At 35.4% G+C, this 19,731-nt stretch overlaps 1 protein-coding gene across 5 annotated transcripts in view; it reads right to left on the bottom strand.

Annotated features, from left to right (window-relative positions):
* Window positions 1-19,731, bottom strand: part of Cnksr2 (connector enhancer of kinase suppressor of Ras 2) — a 203,627-nt gene that overhangs the window by 20,416 nt on the left and 163,480 nt on the right. For all 5 annotated transcript variants that reach the window (XM_050164390.1, XM_050164391.1, XM_050164392.1 and 2 more), the window contains 3 exons: window positions 19,364-19,431; window positions 14,401-14,501; window positions 11,488-12,025 (listed from right to left, as the gene is read on the bottom strand). In XM_050164390.1, the coding sequence (XP_050020347.1) occupies window positions 11,488-12,025; window positions 14,401-14,501; window positions 19,364-19,431 (707 nt within the window). The remainder of the gene's footprint in view (window positions 1-11,487; window positions 12,026-14,400; window positions 14,502-19,363; window positions 19,432-19,731) is intronic.

Here is a 19,731-nt window from a genome sequence, read left to right as displayed (position 1 = left end):
GCAGCTGTGAACTCCTATCTTTCTGCTTCTACTTCCTTTCTGAGTGCTGAGATTGCAGGTGTGCACTACCATACCTATTTTACCGCACACTTTATAAGTTCTTTATGCTTTAATACTAGAGTATTCATTATCCAAAATACTTCAAACTAAAAGTACTTCAGGCTTCAGGGTTTTTTTTTGTGTGTGTGTTTTGGAATATTTGTATGGATTTTTTTCTTTGACTGCTTGAGAATCTTTAATCTTAAAATCCCAAATCCAAAATGTGTTGAAATAGAAAACTTCCCCAAAATTTTGGATTTCAAAGTATTTGGTGTTTCAGATTTTTGGATAAGGGGTGCTCGACTTGTAATAGCACATTATTATTACTTTACATAAAAGGTCTAAGTTCTGGCAAATGGCTCAGTAGGCTGTGTGGCACTTGCCTCCAAGTCTGATTACCCATCTTAAAAACCTGGGACCCACATGATGGCAGAAGAGAAAACAGACTCCCCAGAAGTTGTGTTCTGATTACATGCATGTGTACATGTGTGCACATGCACACACAATTCATACACCAATAAATGTTAAAAACTAAAAAAGTCTATTGTTGAAAAAAAGGATTACAATAAAAAGCTTGGAACTCAACTTGTTTCTGCAATTTGGTGCTAATATTTTAGGTTATGTGAGTTAATGCTGAGCAGGGAAATTATAAATCCTGGAAACTACTTAATAGTTGAACAAAGAAATAGCTTATCAAGGACAGGCTATGGATCTAAAATACAAGTTCCTGGCATTCTTTGGTATTCTTGTTTCCTTGCACTTAATAGTTTTGCTACAAGTCAAAGGTTTATACAGTTGCTCTATCTTGTAATTCTGTGGTATCATTTGAGGGCAGTAAGAACAAAGGGTTAAAAATCATGAAAAACTACCCCAATGAAGGTACTTGTAGAATTGAAACTGGTGAATTAATTTTTATGAAACCTTCTGAAGATGAAAAAAAACATAAATTATATAACCCTAGCTTCATTTTCTTTTCTGCTTAAGTCATCAACACACTAATGTTGTTCACTTAGTGGAGATAAGAATATAGGCATGTAATTGGTGCATATACTAAAACCTGGATAATTTTTGTTTCAGGAATATAAAGACAGGGCTAGAGGTGTAGGTCAGTAGTTAAAACTACTTGCTGCTCTTATGAGGAGATTTTGGTTCCCAGTTCCCACACGGTGGCTCATAACTATTCATAACTCCAGTGGCTGGGCATCCAAAGCCCTCTTCCAACCTCCAAGGGCACTACACATGTATGTGGTACAAATATATACATGTAGGGAAAACACTCATACACACAAAATAAGTGAGTCTAAAAATAAAAAGAAATATAAAGAAAGAGGTACAATGCATTTGGAACCTCACACTCAACAGCAGTGGAAAACTTTTATGGTGGCAACAGCTATAAAAGGGATGGAAAAGGTCTGGTACAGAGGCAAACCTGTAGTTTCTGCCATGGAATCTGCTGTGGGAGGATTACCTGAGCCCAGGAATTAAAGATCTGCCTAGGGTAACATGGTAGAGGCCTTTCTCACTAAAGGATAAGGTTGAAGAAGAAAGGAGGGGGGATGAAACTGATCTTGTAATTTTTCTTTTTAAACATTGATAAAAACTTAATATCGAAGATAGAAACCTTAGTAACACAATAGAAAATTTCAGTAATTAGTTTGATAAAAAAATCTTAGAAATACAGATATAAATTGCCCACTAAAAGTAGAAAAAGATACACAATTCAAGATTCCTTAGAAAAAAGCCTTAAGGTGTGGAAGAGTTCTATGAAAAGGAGGTTAAGCTAACTAGAAACACATGAGCAGATAACAGCGCATGCTTATAAGAAGAATGCCACAAAGGCAGGCGTTGCTGAGGCTTGTGGCAAAGAAAGAGTCTTTAGAAATTAAGAAAAAGTAATGACAAAATACAACAGAGCCATATAATGTTACTGACATCGCAGGCTTTTCCTGCAAGGGGCCTGTAGACTGCAGCACTGAATAAATGCTTCTGGAGAAAACAAGAGCTCTTTGGACCTGCAGCAACCATAGCAAATGAATGAACATTTTGGAAATTATTATAGGAATTCTTTGAGACACTGATTAAGCTTAAACAGCTGTCTTGTTGAAACAAATAAAAAATCAGCAGTGGTTCTTCAAAGAACATTCTGATATCCTGATAGAAACAGATGAGGGAGTTTCCAATAGGCTACGATTGGGCGAGTTTCATATTAAAAAATAAATGAAAGGACCAATTTGGATTTAGTAGCAAAAAGGAAGCATTTCAACCTAGCTTTTGGATAGCAGTGCCATGACGGGAAATAAGAAGAAAGTCATAGGTAGTGTGCCTATACAAAATGGCATTTCACGTGAAACCCTTATGAATACGGACAGAAAGTTATTTCCAATTTGGTGGCTCTACAAAAAGCACTATGAAAAAATGAAATTGTCATAAAAGTTTCAGTCCTTGATTCCTTCTTTTTAGAAGTGTTTTCTTTTAAAAAATGAGTTTTCTTTCTTTTTTTTTTAAATGAGTTTTCTTTAACCAATGAATTCACTAAACGTGAAAAGAATGTTTGGAATGTTGGAAAATGAAGACTCCCTATTCAGTTAGATGGATGATTAATACCATAGATGATAAAAATGAGATTTGAAATGGATACTTCTGGACAAAACTGGATATATCAAAACATAACAGAAAATGTGAATAGCTGCATTTGGGCTAAAAGAAATCAGCATGGGATATTACTTATATCTTGCTGACAATAAGGCATTATGTAAACTATCACTTAGTAAGTTAATGGTTCTCTGTAATAGTCCCACCACACTCGAGACAATGGTATCTAGATCTCCTACCAGGAGAAAGTTAGGGGGATTACAGGGAGTCAGCTGAAGAATAGAGAAACTGTGTTTGACAACACTGTCCCGCTGTACAGTTCTGGACACATGCATATGGAAAGCACCAATGGTGAGGACACTACGCTAAAAAAAAATAATAAAATTTAGGAGTTGGAAGAAGTCTTCAGATTGCCAGGCAGCTTAGAGTGCATGTACCTTCAAACCTGGCATTGGTCTCTTTTTTAAATCTTCCAAGTATGGGGAAGCCATTAAACATATGAGACCAGTCTCTTCACAGACGGGCAAGATAAAACTTAGCCTTTGTTTATCTTTCATCTCTTCTGCTCTCTGGAACTTCCAAGACCATCTATTCAGCCTTCCATATGATGGCCTTTTATTAATTTTGTTTTTTTTTAAATCTCATTTGTTATTTTCAGATTCACAATCAATATAAAATTGTCAGAAATCTATTTTTGTATAAATATGAGGAAGAACTTTAACAATGTAACATCCCATCTTTTGGACTCAAGAGCTCTGAAATCCTAAAGTATTCAAACAGAGGCTTAATAATAATCTTTCTTAAATATTAAATGTCTGTTGTTTTGGATGGGAGGGTGAATATAACTGTCTTAGAACTCTTAAGTTTTATGTTATGGTAAGAGAGCTCTTATTTATATTTACATACAGAATGACATATAGTCTATGTAAACCCCAACAAAAAAAAGCTAACAAAACATTCTGTAATATTACCAGAGAGAAACAACCAAAAGAAACTTATTAAAAAGGATACATCCTAATAATTTAAAGAAGCATTTAAACTTAGTTAAATATACCTCTATCTAATTATTAAGCAAAGATATTCAGCATTTGTGTTGATTTATCTTCGGAGCTGTAAACATTTTCTTGTCGCCAATGTTGAGGCATGGTCCTAACTAAGTTAACAAACGCATATCATAATCCTCAGTGCCCAAGATGATAGATCTAGAGGAGGCTGCCCGGCAAGTATATAAGGTATACAAGGACAACAGTGTTCAAAGTGAGGGGTGGGACTTTTTGTTAGATTTGGTTGAAAGCCATACTGATTCCATGTTATCCCCATTCTTTTTAGAAAAAAAAAAACATGCAAACTCTTGAGTTTGGCAAAATTAAAGAGCAGCATGGAAACAGCAGCGTTGCCAAGGGGAAGAAGATATAGAGGGAATTTAGTGATACTAAAGTCATGGGGTATTTTGTCTTACCAAGAGTCACAGGGTGTGTGCTTTAAATGTCCATTTTATAAGTCATAGAACAGATTCTGTGGTGGTAGGGTAAAGTAAAAAAGAATTTAAAACAAACTTTGAAATGAAAAAAATTCATCCAGTCAGGGCTGACAAAATTTGGAGGAGAAATAAATAGATTTTAGGCATTATGTTAATATATTCTGTGGGTGATTTAGCCAAAGACTCTTAGCACAATAAAACATTAGACTTAAAATTGCAGGGTAAAGATTTCAAATGCAGAAAAAAATTCAAAATCGTTAAACTGTGAAGCTTTAAATTTCTATTAAGACATTAAAATGTATATTATGTACTTAGTACTCACTCAGCTAATATTCCCTCTATTTTTCTAATAATCAAATTTTATAATAACTTCATTATAAAATTATGAAGGAAGTTTTAAATGAAAGAAATAGTTATCCAGAGCCTGTAGAATATAATGTATTCACTTCACTGTGTCAGACATTTGATTTGTATTAATCAGAAGAGTTAAGCAACTAGAATGCTTAATTCTAAGCCACGATTTCTAAGGAGTGAGCCGAATCAGACAAAGCTATTAGTCAACTCATCTTCAATCTTGCAAAGAGGCATAAATTATAAATAAATTAAAATGAGAACAGACTATTTTGTGCTATTTCTCTAAGAATCATTTTTACAAAATTGTAAATTGGATATGAGAGAAAATTATTGGCACAAAGTAAGAAAGTTGCTATATATTTTGAATTATTGTTTTCTTTTACTAAAATATTATATTTTTTCATTAAAATCAGACTTATTGAAGATTAAGATCTACTAATAATATAGTACTTGCTATTTGATAACTCATCAATAAATACCTACTGAATAAATGAACTAATTGGATTATATATTTTTACAGTAAAGGAGAAGTGAAGTACAGGGATTAAATTTTTGTAGATTAAATCTAGATATTGAAATGTTCTAAAGTCCATGATTGGGATATTAAGTAATTTGCAAATTTCCTGAAACAAATTTAACTATAGTATTCAATTATCTTAAAATTTCTGTGAAATAATTTATTAGATTTATTTTGTTGGCATACATATGTCTTGTGTTGGTATCAGAAATAAATATATATGAAACTGTCATACTGTATAGGAAAACATTCTAGAAGTTCTGAAGTATGAAGCTTTAATATTAAATATTTGTTTAGCAAAGAGTCACCTTTACATTCAAACATACATATAGGGGCACTTGCCCTTTAATGAATAAATAACATATTACTCAGGACTTTTTCTCATTAAAGATGATTTTTCATAATATAATTGAATTATTTGTGTGTGTGTGTGTGAGAGAGAGAGAGACAGACAGACAGAGACAGACAAAGAATATGCTAGCTGTGCACAATGTTTGTGGAGGCTGGAGGAGGATATCCAGTTCCCTGAAGCTGGAACTGTAGGTATCGTGGGCCACTGGGATGCGGGTTCCCTGGGAACTAAACCTAAGCCCTCTGGAAAACCAGCAAGTGATCTTAGGCACTGAGCTCTCCTGAGCTCTCCTAGAGCTCTTCAGAACAAATCTTAGAATCTGGCCTGGCTGTTTGATGACAGTGCTTTAGGATAGGCTGAGAGCATAAGAAAATTTCCAGAAAGAAGGTAAACATGTCCTGAGGCATTAGGTAAGCGGATGAGAGAACTTGTGATACATGAATTCAGGGTAAACAAGGAAACAGCAGGCTGAATTTGAGCGGCTTCTCTAAAACTTGCTAGAGACTACTTCCACTGAGAAGCTAACAATAAGTCATCACCGAATTGAAAAGTGGTTTGCTTTTATGAATTGTGAAAATAGTAAGAGGCAACATTATGACTGAATTTGATTACCTATTTTGGTAAAAAATGTAAATCACAGCTTGTCTTGCCTGTGGTAATGATAGGCTGTCACTCTGCCACATGAGATTAAATCTTACCGGGCTACATCTTTGCTAGTATGACTCTAGCATGTATATGTCTTTCTTTTTCTATTGAAATCTGGTCTTGTTACTTTGAAGATCGCCGAGATTATTTTCCTGAGAGATGGAGGACCATCGGTCATTTACTAAACTATAAACTACAAGAGACATTATTTATACTTTCCCCAAACTAATTAAGATGGCACTAGGTGATGAACCAAGCATATAATTAATGTGACTCACCTTCTTTTCAAATGCTATGGATTTTGGTGTAAGGACAATAGCTCAGAGATGTTGGAGATCTATTTTCTATCTGATTTATGAAAATGAACCAATCATTTCACATGTGTGACATTTATATTTGAAATGGAAGTTATACAGAGGAGGCTTGTTTTGACTATACACAACCACATTCAATGTGACTATCAAAGGGCTGGAGAGATAACTCTGCAGTTAAGAGCACCAACTGTTCTGCCAGAGGCCCCAGATTCAAGTCTCAGCTCCCACATGGCAGCTAACAACTGTCTATAACTCCAAGACCTGACACTCTCACACCAGCTTACATGCAGGCAAAACACCAATGCACATAAAATAAATATAGATAAACTATTTAAAAGAAAGTTGTCATGGTGCAAAGAGCAGCAATTCTAGTCACTAGAATCCAAACATAAACAGGGTATGCTAAATCCTTCCAAATTCTAGCTTTAAATAATGTCTAAAATAAACAGACACACAACGATTTGATTTCTGCTTCATATCAATAATGGTAAATAATTGCCTTTATCACATAGGCAAAAATGAGGGCAGTGTGATTTAAATCTAACTTCTAAACAGTATTAGAATTATAGATAGATGATTTTACATATAATTATCAGTGTTTTATATTCACTTACAGTATTCTATATACATCAGATAATCTGATATTGAGATTTCCCCCCCTAGATTTTCTGTTCTTTCTTTATATTTACTTGTATATCCAGCCAAGGATAGTGCCTGAAACTTCAAAAAATTGACATATTTAAGGTACTCTACTCTTCTTTGACTTTATTACATCTTTTAAATTCAGCTTGCTTGTATCATTCTTTATCTACTCCATTTAGATTTCAGCAATAACTTTAGAGATTATTTATGATGATGCTTCCCCAAATAATTTACTTGTGTTCAAAATTTACCTTGAAATCAAAAAAGTGATGCAACATTTTTCTTTCTTCTCAACTTGGTCCATTCCTTCAACCCCGCCTTCAATGCAGGTTTGTATTCAAAGTACATCATCTTGTTGCCCACAATCTACCAGAATGCTCTTAAAGAAACGTCTACCTTTTAGAGCCTCTCCAAGAAATGACTGTTGGACTCTTACAATAACTGAACAGGTTGAAGGCTTCTCTGCACTCTTATTAGTAGTCGTTCTTCAGCGTCTCCGTCTAGATAGTTCCAGATAGTAGGCTACTAAACCACAAAACAACCTGTACAGCTCCCACGTTGCCAGTGGTGTGCAAAGAATACTGTATTTTAAAATGAAAATTTAGCAAGTATTTTTCAGGAGATCTAATTTGGAAAGCATGGATATCACTTCCAGATAATCTAATGTATACTGTTGTTACATGGTAATAGAATGCATCTCTTTCCATTCTGGCTGAAAGAGCTAGGTTTTACTTTAGATTTTGAAGACTAAGCTAAATACATGTGTAAATTAAATAAGAATACCAATAGGTAATCTCAAGATAATGAAAAATAGAACATTATGACTTTATTGAAGAAATGAGTGCACAAAGAAAGTGTGTGCACATATCTAAGAAAGACTATCTTATAACTGCCAAGGAGGATATGAGCAGAATCAAGGGATAAAGCTTTTGGAAACCTCATCTAAATTCCCTATTACAAAGTAGTAAAAGGCATTCTAGCCAATGCTAACTATGTTACTCAAGATAGTACTTTAGTGTTAATAACAAATCAGTTCTGAATTAAGTATAGCTTTATATTTTGTCTTATACTATAATGATTCATAGTCTTTAAAAGTTGTAGAGGCTGACATAATTAATAATTTAATTTAAGGAGATTATTAAAAGGCCCATATCCCAGTAAGCTTTGAAACTGCTAATTGGGATAATAGGAAATTACTTGTCTTTTCCCAAATGCCAGTGAAGTAGGTCAGGATAATTAATATGCATGCTGACTTTTCAGTCAAAGGAAAACAAGACATATCTCATCTCATCTGTGTGCTTTTAGGACCATCTAGTTCAGACTAAGAGGAGCTCAGCCTGAGAAAATTGTCACAGTATGACTCAGTTAAATAACTGAATTTCAAAATCAGACAAAAGGTAGTTTAGCCATGAAAACACAGATTGCAGTCTGTTCTATAGAAGGCTAAATTTGCCCTTTGTAAATTAAGGCTAAATTTTACAATCACAAGGAAATCAAAAACTTTTCAGGGTGTGGATTTAGGTACAGTTTGTCCTTGGGAATTCATTGCAAACATGTCACTCCATGTATAACACTATATAGATTGAGACAAAATAAACTACATAAAAGGAGTTTTGTTAATGATACTTCTTTATAAAACAATTTATATTTTCATGTTTTGTATTACCCGTTTTTGCTCACTTGTCTAAATACTTCCTATTTTCAATGTTTAGGCAAAATGAAAAAAAAGTTCTGAGCCAGAAATCTAATACTCAATTTCCTTGCACCTATGCCCATGGCTAGTACACAGTCTCTTTAGTGGATCAAACTGAATGCTGGCCTCAAGCAGGATAGAAGCAAGCTACTGAGAGACTCTGACTTTTGCAAGTTTGTATGGTTGTCAATCTGTGTGGCTACAAAAATGTGTCAGAGGATGTACATTTGTGATGCTAACATAATGATCATGAATTTTTGTTCTGTGTACAATTTGTTTTGGCATAATATCAAGCAGCTCCATTTGAATTATCAGCCTTTGCAGTTATTTCTAAGGACCAGTCCACACAAGGCAAGATTATGACATCTTTTAACTAGATCCTAAACAGTATTTTGAAAATACTGATTTGTAAAGTGAATCTTTTTCCAAATGAAGCATTCATCATGTTGTAAAAACCTAAATATTTAGAATAAAAATTCCTTACCATTAGAAAGGTGCATATACATTACAGCGAATAAGAAAAAATGTCTAGGCAAAATGGGATGCAGTGCTCCATACAAAACAGTTGGAAGTACACAGAAAAAAAATCAAATGGGAAGATTTATGAGTACCCCAAAAGAAGTAGATGGGGGTCTCAAAGATAGTACATAACCATTTTAGTGAAACAAATTTTACCGAACTTGTATGGACTGCCCCACAGTATTGGGCTGTAATAACAAAATGTATAATGTTACATTTATTGGCATGTTTATTCTATAAAGAGCTTCACTGAAAAAGAGAGCATCAAATAATTATGCAATTAAGACAATTGGAACCTGAACTTTTAGAAAAAATCATATAAACACAGGGGTACATCCATACGTCCGAAAAATAAATCCTATACACAGAACAACAAAAAGAGGATTCTTAAAGAAAAAAAAAATATCAAAATCCATCTAACTAGAGACACTGTGGGATTTTGGAAACTTGAAAAGAAGGGGCAGGCCTGGTACCATGTGTCAGACATGATTGCATCTTCCTGCTTCTTCCCCACATTACGACTAGGATAAACCCAATAAATCACTTTAAAAAGCTAACATTGATGACTCTGCCTATAGAATGGATAGAAAGTTTTATGAAGAGAATTTAATATTGTTTAATTGGCTAAGGTGGAGTATTTTCCTTTTCTAGGGTTTACATAATAATAAGCAAAACCCCCATATTTATGTATTATGTATAGAGGTTGTAAAGCACCTGAATGAGAGCTATAACAACTTTTCTAATCAATACTTAAAATTTAGAAAAGGCTTTGTTAATTCTGATAATCATTACAATATGAAGCATATATTAGGATTGATGGATCTTCTATAAAAAGCCTACGGTGACTCCTAAATATTCCTTTCGTAAGCATCTTCTATAATCTCTGATAGATATGGATGTTGGTACTGTTTGCAGGTGATGGGTGCTAATTACCTTTCCAGTATAGACAGTCACATCTTTTGTAATATTTCTCATGGAGACTGTGTTTAAAATATACTTTACACCGAAACAGTCTTAGCCTGTGAATGTTATTACAAGGGGTTCTTCTAGCTTGCTGGTGGAAGACATAGAATACTTATAAGTCAGTGAGCATAAGAGGCTCCGATGTTAAAGAAACCAAGGTTCACACCGACACTGAAATGAGCTTCCTGACCTGTTAGTTACTTGGATGCAAGGAGTTGTTTTTTCCACTAGTAATAAAGAACTTATGCTAATGTATCCTCTAATCAAAGTCTCATATACTTGACTAATGGGGTGAATATTTTATTCTATTTCTATCTTCAAAAGGGGGAGCTAGTCTTCTGCACTAGCTGACTTAAACTGCATTAAATAAAGAGCTTAGTGCTATTCACCTGCAATCTTTTCATTTGACTTTTATAAATTAGAGCTAGACCTTTCATTTAAATAACTGAGTTATAGTCTTTCCTGAAATAAGTTAGGCTTTCCTGACCAGTGTAACACGGTAGTTAGAAACAGAAGCTTGGCATCTATATAACAAACTTGATAGCTAGTAAACAGATTCAGCCTTTTTTTTTTTTTGGGTGGGGGTGGGTCTCATGTAACCCGCATTAGCTCTGAGTTTGCTATGTATTTTAATGGCCTCAAATTCCTGACCCTCCTGTCTCTACATCCTAAGTATATATGTATGTGTCACTATGCTCGACTGAGAATATATTTTTATGATGCCCTAGAGAGTTACCAGAAGGTTTCTGAATTATCCTCTTTTTCTTTAAAGTTGATACCCATAAATAGAGTTTTGGAATTAATGTACATACCAACCAAATAAATGGATGCTTCTGGCAAATTGCTTTCTAGAAAAAGCTGAGCAAAGGTCACAAATGCTTTATGAAACTTTTGGGTCGGAAAGTGTTTTTCAGGCTTCTCCTTTAAATCCGCCAGTGAAAGGAAAGATATAAAAGTATTTGTGTTAATGCTGGTGGCCATGTGTTTGTGCATGTGTGTGTGTGTGTGTGTGTGTGTGTGTGTGTTTGGTTATTCAACCAGGGCTTTGTTACCACCCTACTTGAAACATTTATAGTTCCTTACCGCAGACTTAGGGGGCAATCACTGAGGACTAGCAAGATGCTGCATGAAAGCAAGGAGAAGAAACAGGGAAGAAAAGAAAGCAAAGAAATGAAAACTATGACCTTTAAAAAGCAAATGGGGAGTTGAGAGCAAAAGTATTTGTTCTAGTGATGTTTGGCCTGGTTCATAAAGTAGGGAGCCCTAACTTTCTATCCAGTATGACCATTCCTTTTTTCCAAGGGAACCAGATTCAAATAACAAGTTGAAAAGGTCTAACTGTGCATACGGGCTAAGAATTTCCATAAACATACTTACTTTTCTCGCCGATGTTTTCTCCTGCTGCCTCTGCTTCTTCCTCTTCCTCCTCTTCCACCTCTGGTGGCTGGATGTCATCTTGTGGGTCACAGGCACTAACCGGTGCATTCAGACAGCAGTGGTTGAACCCGCTGTCTCGAGGCAGAGTGAAACTTCGGGGCTTGCCCCCGTTGCCGTTTAACACCTGCATCCTCTCACTCTCCGCCAGAGGGTATGGGCCATAGTGATCCTGGAGATGGCACTTCTGAGTGGGAAGAGTAGACTGTCGCCTGTGCTCAGGGGAGATGGCCGCCGAGTCAGAGAAGACAGAATCTTCCAGAGGCAGAGTCTGAAGGTAATGTAAGCCTGAACTTGTCAGCGGTGTCTCGATTAAATCCTGCCAGGAGCGGCGCTGACTGGCCGTCTTGCGAATGGGGGACACGGCACTGCTCCCAGTAACTTCCTGGCGGAACTCCTCATGAGAAGACTGAGACTGAGAAGTCTCAGTGGAGGAGAGCCGGCTGTGTTTTGTTTCCACGTAAGGACTGGCGCAACTCATCTGTGGAAAGGAGCCCCTCATCAGTTTCCACAGAAATGGCAGACTATTTCAATTGTCAAAGAACTTATTTTCTTTTTACCGTAGAGTATTTACATGGATTAAATGGAGTTTTACACAGGCAAGTGACAACTGAGCAAATTTGTAGATACTTCAGTTTAGGACCCAGTTTATACTTTAATAGTTAAGAATTCAGATGTCCTGAGATACAGATGTAACAGCTGTCCATGAAACAACTGATACAATAATACAAATCTGATAATAATGGAAGGATGAGTAATTGTAAATGTTTATATAAGAAACACTCAGCAACTAAACAATTTTAAATTCTCTACATAATTCGAAATTCTAAAGAAAAAACGCCCATAGATTCCTATTTCTGGATTTTAGGCAGCTTAGGGGGTAAGAGAAAGAGAGAGAGGCCTTTATATATGAGAACAAGTTGTCTATAAACAAAGCAAACCTTTCTGCTTCTTCACAAGTAAATGTCTGTTTCTATGGGTACCACAGAAAAGCTGTCTTATGGTCTTGTATATTCTATGGTAATTTCTGGAGACTACAGGTAGGATGAAGTTATAGTTTGTTGGGACTGGCATTTTCTCTGAGTATAGACACTATAGACTACATAAAAAGGAATTTATTCTGTGCCTAAATGTTAAATGTGAGAATATATATTATAGTATAAAAGACAAACAAGAAAGATGAATAGCATCAATAAAATGCTATAAAACATTTCAAGTGAAACACTCTACCTGGGAAAAGCCTTATTCCAGCTACAGAGGCTAGCAGGCTAGCCCAGGTGCCTTTCTGCAAGGAGCTACACTTGTTAATTACAAATGGTGTTGAAGTGGCAGCCAGGACAAATTTAGCTGCTATGAACATACTGCCCCTTTCGGAAAAGGGAGAGAAATTACTTAGCATCATCCATGGGCAGATTGTTACCTTTCAACATATCGAGTAGTATGTTGAACAACAAATTAACTACAATAATATGAGTAGTTTCTTTCCAAGACGCTACTGTTGCTCAAAGGGAAAAAGATGCATTTATCAGAAGAGGAGTAGAACGAGAGTACAGAGGGAATGCTGGGGACTGGAGATTTAAGTGGGAGATGGAGACAGCGGGGTCAGAGAGTGGGGACAAGGGTAGGCTTAAACAAAACTAAGGATATATTTGAAAAACCATATGCAAATCTACTTCTTGGTAGATAATTAAAACAATAATTTCAAAAATGCAAAGCTGTGGCCCCCTTTCATTTTTTATAAATTTCAAAGGAATCATTCAGATCCTGGGTTTCTTTTTAAAAAAAAAGGGAAAATATTAATCACTTGGAATAATGCAAAGGTTAAATGGAAACACTGACATATGCTCAGTAATTTTGATGGGAAACAGGCATAAATTGGCATAGTCTTAAGAAAAGTAGGGTAATTAGTTACCTCAGTAAAAGAATGAAGTATATATATATATACATACATATAGTATACACATAGAGTGAGTTATAGACTTAAGAAAATTCCATAAGAATTCTGGAACACCATAAACATATATATTAAAGCAGATACCATGGCTATATCCAAAACCCAGGGATACGTGCATCTGTGCTGGTTATTTTTGTTTCAAACTTGACACAAGCTAGATTATCAGGAAGAAGGAATGCCAATTGATAAAATAACCCTATCAAACTGTTATGGAGGCAAGCTTGTGTGGCACTTTCTTGATTAATAATTGATGTTGGAGGGCCCAAGGCCCAGGCCACTGTGGGTGCTATGACCCCTGGGCAGGTGGTCCTGGGTTGTACGAGAAAGCAGGCTGAGCAAGCCAGTAAACAGAGTTCCACCAGGGTCTCTGCTTGAGTTCCTACCTCTGGGTTTTGCTGTGCTTGTGTTCCTGCCTTGGCTTCCCTCAATGATGGATTATAATCAGTACTTATAAGCCAAATAAACTTCCCCAAGTTGCTTTAGGTTATGCTATTTTCCTACAACAATAGAAAGCAAACTAAGATAGCATATGGTATCTATTACTGAGCTGGACCTCCAGCACTATAGTGCTAATATTCATTAGTTGTTTCTAAAATACATAAATTGACTTTATTAGTATAGAATAAGTAAGATCAATTTACATTTTTTGGTAAGGAAACTTTTCTGTTCTTTTTTTTGCTCCCTTAAGCCTGGCAAATTCATTCTGCCAACAACCTGTGATGATTATTTCCCTTGAATAAATATAACAACATATTTTCCTTCTGAGTTTAGATCATCAATGTTCTTTTCCCTATGAAATCTCATCTGACTTGGAATTTAATATACTTTCTTTTAAACATATAAATGGATCATTAAGTTCAAGCTGTCCTGCCACGAAGTAAGCACCCGCACATGTAACTTACAGAGGGAGGCCGTGGGTATGTATCATAGGGGGGCGGAGGGCTGTCCTGCTTCGGCGTTGATGGAGTGTCTGCTTCTTCTTTGTCACTTTCACTCCAGTAATCTGAAAGTTTACAGACATGGACACCCCGAGGCTTTAGTAAGCATGTACAGACATATCCTCAAGAAAAGATAATATCTCTTAACCAAAACAAGACTTAAGTTCAACTACTGTGGCATGTCCACCATCATCACCCTGCTCAAGAGTCCAGCTTCAGTTTTAGCTCTTTTGGAGAAGATCACAATAACCTAATCCCAACCCCATGAAAAATTAATGACACACAGCCAGTCTTAAGAGAGCTAAGGGAAAGATACTCTATAAGCCACGACAGGTGGAGGGCATGTTTAAGTTTAGAACATTTTTTTTTCCAGAAGCTTTACTTAATAAATGCCACAGGATGTTTTTAAAGTATGTCACATTGCCGTGATGAATGCTCAGAGAAGAGAAGCAATAAACCGTCTGCTGCTGCTCTATATCTCTGATATAAACATCTCCAAATTAATGTTCGAAATTGCTTTGGCTTCCCTTCACTGGTTATCTAACAATTGCTGTTTGCTAGTGTCATGGTGACATGAATCTTTATAGTATCATACTCCCACCTCTCCTTGGAAAGGCATGGCAAACCCTAAATCTGGCCAAGTGCAAAAAAAAAAAATGCACACTTGCTGATGGGTGCTCCAAGCCCCAAATTTCAGAACGACTTAAAAAGATAACAACTATAAGCTGATAGACAAAGTTACTTGGCAGAACTGAGACAAGAGGGAAGTTCAACTCTGAGAGATATATTAATATTGTAAGTCAAATCCAGCACCAGATTCATATCAGAATCAGTTCGGCTATATCGTGGTCCTAACTCCTGCGCTGATTCCTTCTGTGAGTTACAAGCAAAGAGAAGCAGGATAATTTCTACAGCAATTGCAGGAGAGAGAACAGAGATTAAGAGAAAAGGAAATCTGTAGGAAAACTTATATCCTAAAACAACTACCACAAGACTTATGTGGTGTTCAGATTCAAGGGAAAAATCCCTACACATAATTTAGTACGAACCCTTCCCTTTCTAGAAACTTTCAGTTGTAATGTTTTTCCCATGCTACTGACTAAAAATGAATGCAACTAGATTTTTTTTTCAGAAATTGTTGCATTCCTGGTAGGGAATAATGGAGCTGGATTTGAACTAAGAAACTGACTTGAGCCAAAGCTCTGAGAACTACATTTCTGGGACTCTTGCTTGACACACCAGTTTAACACAACAGTTTAATGTTAGGTATAGTTATGCAATTTAATCTCCCTTACCCACTCCTGACTTTTCACTTCTGTTACTGTCAATAGAAAGTCTCTAGCAATAGATATAGGACATAAAATAAACTGTCCCTTCTATTCAGGCCTTAAAACACAAGGACCCTGACAACGCCCACTGAGAAAAATATACAAAGTCTCCAATCTCAATTAGATACCTTTTTTTTTTTTTTTTTTGGTTTTGGGAAGCTGGTCATGGAAGCACACAACTGTAACTCAGTGCTGAGGAGGCTGACCCAGGATTTTCAGGTTGAGATCAGCTTGGGTTACACAGCTAAACCCTGTCTCAAAAGCTCAATGGAAAATACTGGCGATACTGGACAATGACCACCAATATAACTAAGTCCTCCCTAAAAGATGAATTGGCATAGATACCCAGAAACATTTATTAAATGATTGTGAAAAAAGCCTGTCTGATATTCAGAAGCAGGCAAAGGTTCGGTTCTTCACCATACAACTACTTTATGCATTGACTCTCTTATAGGCATTATTTAACTTTATTGTTGGGCCTATCTTATAATCTGAGAAAGAGCAGCTAATAATAACCGACTTTTGTAGTTGTGTATGTGGTAGTACTAAATAAAGTAACATATAATCAACTGCTTTGTACTTTGAATCCACTCAAGAGATATTAGCAGCATTTATCTTCTGGGGTATATTTACAGATTTTATTGCAGGGCAGTCTGACACAGATCACAAAGGTAGTAAATGACTGATGTTCATTTTTTCACAGATAAAGTCTTTATTTCTGTGTGGTATTTTTGAGCAATGAAGAAAGGAATCTGGAGTCCTAGGGTCTGGGTAGTTTTGTGAGAGCCTGGAATCTTCCTGGACAATAACACTAGCATTCACCCTCCTCCCAGCCCCAGCACACAAAGCTTGCTAAGCTCACACTATCTTTATAGTTCCCACTGTTTCCAAGAATGCTGGCTGAGTTTATCCTTAATGTTTGCATTAAGGATACCATGACATTTTGGTGAAATAATACCTCAAGTGGTCCTTATTAGCACACTAGAAAAGAGATGATTAGCATTTTATCCATAGCTCTAGAGCCATTGCCATACATAAGAAATCTGAAGTGTTTATTTTTCCTACTCAGCTAAATTAGGAAAAACTCTAATCCCTATTTGATGCAATTTTTGGCTTATTAAAAAGCAATAACAATCTAAACATTTGCTGGGGTTCTAAAGAAAAAGCAGAAATATTACTTTACAAATCAACTTCTTATGCTACGCTGTAAGGGAGAGAACAATGCCAGAAAAAAAGGCAACATTGAAAATTAGGCTCTTTAGGAACATGTAAAATAATACATACACTATAGCTTACTGGGTGAAACCAGTCTGATTTTTTTTTCTAAGAGCAAATAGAATTTTTTCTCTTAAAAAATCTAAATATATATTTTGATTTGTCATGTGAAATATCAAAATTTATAAGTAATTATGAATAAACACGGCCATCAGTAGAAGAGGGAAGGTCCCTTTTTACCATTATATGTTGACACAAAGGACATATTTTTAAAGCTTGTTCTTATTTAGAATTATCAAAGAAGTATCATATAGGTCATTAATTTTTTTAATATTAATTACAACACTACTTGACCTATTAGCTAAGGCTTCTTATTAACTAACTCTTGCATCTTAAATTAACCCATTTCTTTTCATCTGTGTATCACCACAATGCTGTGTATTACTGATAAGATTCTAGTGTGTCCATCTCCTTTGGCAGCTACCTGGTGTCTCTCTGACTCTGCCTATTCTCTCTCTCTTTATATATATCTCTCTTCCATCCTGGCTATATTTTGCCTTGCCGTAGGCCAAAGCAGTTTCTTTATTAACCAATTGAATTCATAGCATAAAGAGGGGAATCCCACATTATCTCCCCTTTTCTGTCTAAATAAAAAGGAAAGTTTTAACTTTAACATAGTAAAATTACATATACAAAATAGTTCTCAAGCTAGAATTATTGTTACAATATTTAGTCCATTTAATTTGGAAAATTAAGGAAAATACTCTATCATCTATCCTATCTTTGTGAGTCTAAAGTTTTATATCTAATTTATCCTTTACCATTCTAAGGAATTCTATAACTGTGTGTCTTCAACTCTTCAAAAACCCCAGAAGGAGATAATATTACCTAAGCTATCAGGAAGTACATTGTAAGCAACTTCCAAAACTCTAGAATTGACAGAGACATCTTGCTGATAGGTCATTAATTTTTATGTGATTAAAACTTTACAATGACATCAAGGAATTATTTCTACTGTAAAATATTAAAATTCCTTTGTCTAGATTTCTGAAATATATACTGCATTATCATTACCTATATGCATCTTAGTGTCGAGCAGGACCTTTCCACGTTCCTCTTACACAACAGTATAACAGTACTTGTTCATTACTTCGTCCACTACCTACTTAGTTCTTCATAGCCTTTGGATACTAGTATTTTCTTTTTAAAACCTTACAGAGTTATATTGTGTTTGCAATTTAACTTCAGCATTAAGAATTACTTAGGAGATATCAAATAACCATAGAAGTGTGGAGTTGATATGCATTCTTATCAGTTTCCTAAGTAGAAGACCAAGAGACTTAACTATATATTAAGTAGGAAGTCTAGTATGTTTCTGATGTACGTTAAGGTACCTTTTTACTCTGTGGAAATAGCAAGTATTATCGTTGGTCTGATTTTTCTACCAAACTTTATTTAGTAGGCATTAAAATATATACTTATACAATAGGGCAAGGCAGCATGCACTACAAAATACTCATTGGAACTTGCACATGCAATATAAATGAACCTGTCCTCTCCTCCACAATAAAACTTGCTTCCATAACAAAGGCAATTGATTACAATCCAGCTTATTCTCAACTTGAAAGCAACATCAGGTACTAAAATTCTGAAATTTGATAATAAAAGTTCTGCGATATATACAATTTGATATTTTTCTCGGTTAATTTTACTATCTATATATTACCCATATTTACAACTCTATTATCTTTAAACAATCAGCCAAAACACCTTTGAAGAGCTATTCCACACCTTTTCAAGAAATCTGAAAAGGAAGACTAGTATTTTTTTTCAGTACTCTTACCACAAAGGAAAGTCTAAAAATTACACTGAGGCATAAAAGTGAGGAATTCTAAGCCACCAGACACCTTTACTACAGTAGAGTGTTGGATGAAGTTTGCCTGCACGTACAGACTTGATGAAGATGGCCTCTCTAGTATTTGTAGAATTATGCAATCTGCTTCCATACTGTGGAATAGTATAGTGATTGGTCCACACCATTTCCTCATTACAAGAATTACTTCAGAAAACAGAGCCAACCAAAAGTCGTTCCCCCACTCCCTTCCTGGAAGGACTCTGCTTACCCTTGTTTCCTGGAACTTGATATGTATGTTATTAGGTTTCATTTTCTATATTGCACCAAGCTTATCTTTTTGAACAGAACCCATTGAGGGTCTTTTGCAGAAATACATTAATATTTAATAAAATACTGTATCTTTCCCTTATCAATGCTATATCAAGAGTCACTGATGAATTTCTTTAGAAAACTTATTTCCTCCTTAGCTCTGCCTTTTTATGTAAGAAAAAAGTGTAACAGGATTATAAAATAAAAGGTATTCCTTTACCTTGTTCTTGCTTAATCCTCTCCTTTTCTGCATACCCTGCAGTCATCATGTTAATTCTATTAAGCCACCTAGAAAAAGAAAGACATCAATGACAATTCATTATATTTGTTAGAAATATTTATTGCAAAATGTCTAAGTATAGGATAAACCTACATATAAAATACGTTCTTTATTAAACTTGAAAAAATTGAAGCCTTCAATAGGCAATAATCTACTGTACTGCAAATTGTTCCCACACTGATACAATTCCAATGAAACAGTTATGTAAAGCTGTTAACGTGTGGAATATAAAAATTTTGAGATGACCAAAGCCATATCATTTCTTTTCCTTCAAATATATAAGCACTCCAAAAATGCCTGCTCTTTTT

The sequence above is a fragment of the Alexandromys fortis genome, unplaced genomic scaffold (genome assembly GCF_014885135.2).
Source record: "Alexandromys fortis isolate MF-2015 unplaced genomic scaffold, M_Fortis_MF-2015_v1.1 scaffold_147, whole genome shotgun sequence".
NCBI lineage: Eukaryota > Metazoa > Chordata > Mammalia > Rodentia > Cricetidae > Alexandromys > Alexandromys fortis.
Note: the sequence above shows the minus strand (reverse complement) of the source record. Positions and strands in the feature narration are given on the sequence as shown.